The following is a 3,488-nucleotide window of genomic DNA, read 5'->3' as shown; positions in this document are numbered from 1 at the left end:
TCAGATCATACTTTAAGAGCTCGAAACTCTAGTGCTGTTCTTGCCTACATGGAATAGAAAGGAAAAATACAAGCTCAGAGGAAGCAGGATTATTGCAAACTCCCAAGACAAAAAGTAGAAAAAACCAGTCCCATTTATTTGAAGATCTGTGAATAATAGCTACATATTAAGGAGGAAATTAAGTCATAACACAAGTTGCAGTAATAACTATTACTTCAAGGCTGAACTTGACCATAGAACCGTTCCAGTAGGAAGCTGTGGCAGCTCAGCTGCTTGCCTGGGAAATGCAGAGGATGTTCACAAACAACAGACATTGTCATTAAAAAAATGTTACATTCCTGCAACTCAGTTCCACTCCTGTGTGCAAACTGGAACAAGATGACTTAACTAAGTCGTTTGGAAAACTCTGTGGATCTAAGAAGTGTTTTGCCAAGCCAACAGGGAAGTCTGTCAGTTGAAGTGTGAGATTATTTTTCTTCATTGGTTTGACTCATCTATTCTCCGCCGACAGAACGGACAACAGTTATGCTGGAGTACGAGAAGCTCATAGTCTTCTGTGTGAAACATCTGTTAATTAGGAACAGATTTAAGGACAAGTTAGCCTGTGACCAGCTCAAAACAAATGCAAACTGAGTGCAAGGGCTTGTCTATGGCACAGACATTCTGAAGGTGCATTTCAAGAGAATTGGTCCTCCTGCTTTCAATTGCTGCAACCTCAAACAGAGCAGGCACGTCACAACCACTGCCAACCCTGCTCAACAGGCACAAACTCACTCTCTGCTTTTGCAGAAAGGAGAAAAATGTGACAGTTTCTGTGTAAGCAAACATAATTGAACTGCAGTATTTCAAAAAGCCATTCCTGAGAGGTAAAGGAGAGGGACTGCGCCACGAGCTAACGTAGTTACTGATTTTCTCTGCTAAGCCAGGCTGAGAGAGACAGAGCAAAAAGAAATAAATACGAATCAGCATTTGTTGTTCAGCCAAGGTTTGCTCTAGAGGCTGACTTGCTGTCAGTGCAACCTTTCAAATTCAGCTACCTCCAGGTTTTCAGAAGGCAGCTGTTGCTCTGTGTATCTCAGAGCTCTGCTTTGGGCCTTCTCATTCAGGAGCTTGCTGAATACATTTTAAAGTATCAGGTTTCAATGATTAGAATTGTTTCAGCCGCAGGGTTCTCAGTAGGGCTTTTTGGTTGTTTTAAACCTGTCGATGGAAACACTACCTGGAAACAGGAGGGACACATGGTGATGGAGGCCTCGGGCAGCAGGGAGCGGTAGTACTGCCAGCGCAGGGGCCTGGGCCAGCGCTTGACCAGCACGTCCCGGCGGCTCATGGACTGCAGGACAGCACGGGACACCACCACGGGCACAAACCCCGAGCCCCCCTGCTGCAGGGAGAGAGACAGGCACTGTGAGATCTTGCAAGAAGCCAAGTAAAATCCAGAAGAAAAACCTAATCTAGAATCAGGCCAAGTCCAGTCCCACTAAGTTCACAGTTTCATCAATACCTGCAGCAACAGCACCATCCAGCCACATCTAGCCCGGCCTCTGTGAGCCTCCAATAATCATTCCAACACAATTCCTTGTAATCAGTAGCGACTGGTTTATAGGTATATTGCCCAGACACAAACACCCTGGGGGACAGCCCCATTGTAATATTTTTCAATGATAAAACCAAATTCCACAAATATTTAATGTTGACTTAAGATCTTTGCTGTTTTGTGGGTTGTGTGTGCATGTGATTTTAGGAGTTCTTTGGGGTTGGGTTTTTTGTTTTGTTTTTTGCTGGGTTTTTGTGTTTGGTTGGGGTTTTTTTTTGTTAACTGGTAAATCCCTTTCCCTCTCAAGTCCCACTCCTCTTCTTCCAGCCCCCTGCTTTGTATCCCTCTCCTGTCCTTGTAACACATTCACCAGAAGAACTGCATGGATTAGATGTTAAAGCTTTCTGTTGGTAGGTAGAAAGAAACAAATAGAACATACAGGAAAGGCTCTTACCTCAAAGCTCAGTTTTGCTATAAAGGGGTCATCATCTTCAGTAATATCCGTGCTGTCATCAAGCCTCAAGCTCTGTGCATCTGGATGCATTTCTTAAGGAAGGAACTGTTCTATAACCTGTGAGCAGCCAGCCCTCAGTGACTGAGGCACAGCAGCAGGGCTGGTCCCCGTGCTGCTCCAGAGGGTCAGGGCACTGCAGGGCCTGGATTCTCACAGAAGGAGCTGGAGGAAGGCTGCTGTGACTGGGGAGATTCATGGCAAAGCTGGCCACAGCCAAGCATGACATCATGCCTGCTCTTCCCCTCTGCCCCTTCCGACAGACGACAAAAAGCCAAGGAAGCAACCTCTTTAAATCACATCGGGAGCAGCTTTAGTCAGAGATTGTGTTTTCCTGAACATTCCTCTGCACCTTATGTTCTGTGCCCCCCTCCAGTAACTGGGAGCTCTGGATACCAAAGCATTACAAACCAGATTCCAAGAGGAATGGTTACAGAGAAGGTCCGTGCTGGCTTCTCTTGGCCAAGGGAAGGCAGTCTCTGCAGCAAGCTGGTACTGGAACTGGTAACACTCTTCAGATTCTCCCCATTCTTTACAGAAAGCAGTTACAACAGAATAGGAAACGCATGGTGTTCCATTGTTAAAAAGAAATACTTTACATTATTAGAAACAAATTTGCCTGATTAAAAAGCTTAATGAAACTATTAGATTTAGTTAAAACATCACTTTAGTTGTTATTCAAACTTGAAAAGGAAAAATAATGCAATTGTACTCACATCAGTTATATGACAAAAAAAAATTAAAGCTATGGGGAGAAAATTTCTCAAAATTGTTGCTTTTTTCCCCTAATAAAAGGACTGGAAAACAATTTTAATCAAAAGGATACGGTCACTCATCCTCTCTTGCCATTTATTCTCTCTTCTATTCGTCCTTGGAGCTTCAAGATCAATGAGAGCTACAGCTTCTTCATCTGTGATGCCATCTTCCAAGTAGAACTCCACCAGATGCAGAACTTCTAAAGGGGTGTGAGAAGCAAGAGCAACTGCCCTTTGGTAACTCAGAGAAGATACTGTGCCCCTTCAGAAATTCACACCCTCTGGGCTTCTCTGACGGTGGTGTTCTGGCCCACACATTCTCCTAAAGCAAGTTAAATAAAACAAAACCAACCCCAAACCCCCTCAGCTGCTCACAGACTGCATCTGTGTTAATGAAACACTGCATACATTCAGTGTCTTCTACAGCAGCACTTCTGCTGCTGCTCTCCTGCCATGGAATCCTGGGACAAGAGGCAGCCACGCAGCTAAATCTCACAACGCTAAGGGGAAACATTTGTCTGCCCAAGAAACATTGCAGAGAGAACAAACGCAGCACTAATCGACTCAGTTAAGGTTTCTCCGGTTGAAAAGCACGCCCAGGGGCGACATCCCAACGCACCGTAGGAGGAGGCGGAGAAGACGAAGGGCTGCCTGCAGTTAATGCAGACGTTCCCCAGGTTGTTCA

The 3,488-nt window shown here is 45.0% G+C and overlaps 1 protein-coding gene across 1 annotated transcript in view; it reads right to left on the bottom strand.

Moving 5' to 3' along the window:
* Positions 1 to 477: 477 nt before the first annotated feature.
* The window catches only part of IFT122 (intraflagellar transport 122), a 30,258-nt gene continuing 27,247 nt past the window's right edge, over positions 478 to 3,488 (bottom strand). The window contains exons 25-29 of the mRNA XM_010003360.1: positions 3,423 to 3,488; positions 2,875 to 3,003; positions 1,992 to 2,071; positions 1,220 to 1,384; positions 478 to 567 (exon numbers count right to left, since the gene is read on the bottom strand). The exon at positions 3,423 to 3,488 is cut by the window's right edge and continues 5 nt beyond it. Of these exons, the coding sequence (XP_010001662.1) occupies positions 478 to 567; positions 1,220 to 1,384; positions 1,992 to 2,071; positions 2,875 to 3,003; positions 3,423 to 3,488 (530 nt within the window). The remainder of the gene's footprint in view (positions 568 to 1,219; positions 1,385 to 1,991; positions 2,072 to 2,874; positions 3,004 to 3,422) is intronic.

This window comes from Chaetura pelagica, unplaced genomic scaffold (assembly GCF_000747805.2).
Source record: "Chaetura pelagica isolate M959 unplaced genomic scaffold, ChaPel_1.0 scaffold328, whole genome shotgun sequence".
NCBI classification, from domain to species: domain Eukaryota; kingdom Metazoa; phylum Chordata; class Aves; order Apodiformes; family Apodidae; genus Chaetura; species Chaetura pelagica.
This window is presented reverse-complemented; position numbering and strand designations above follow the sequence as displayed.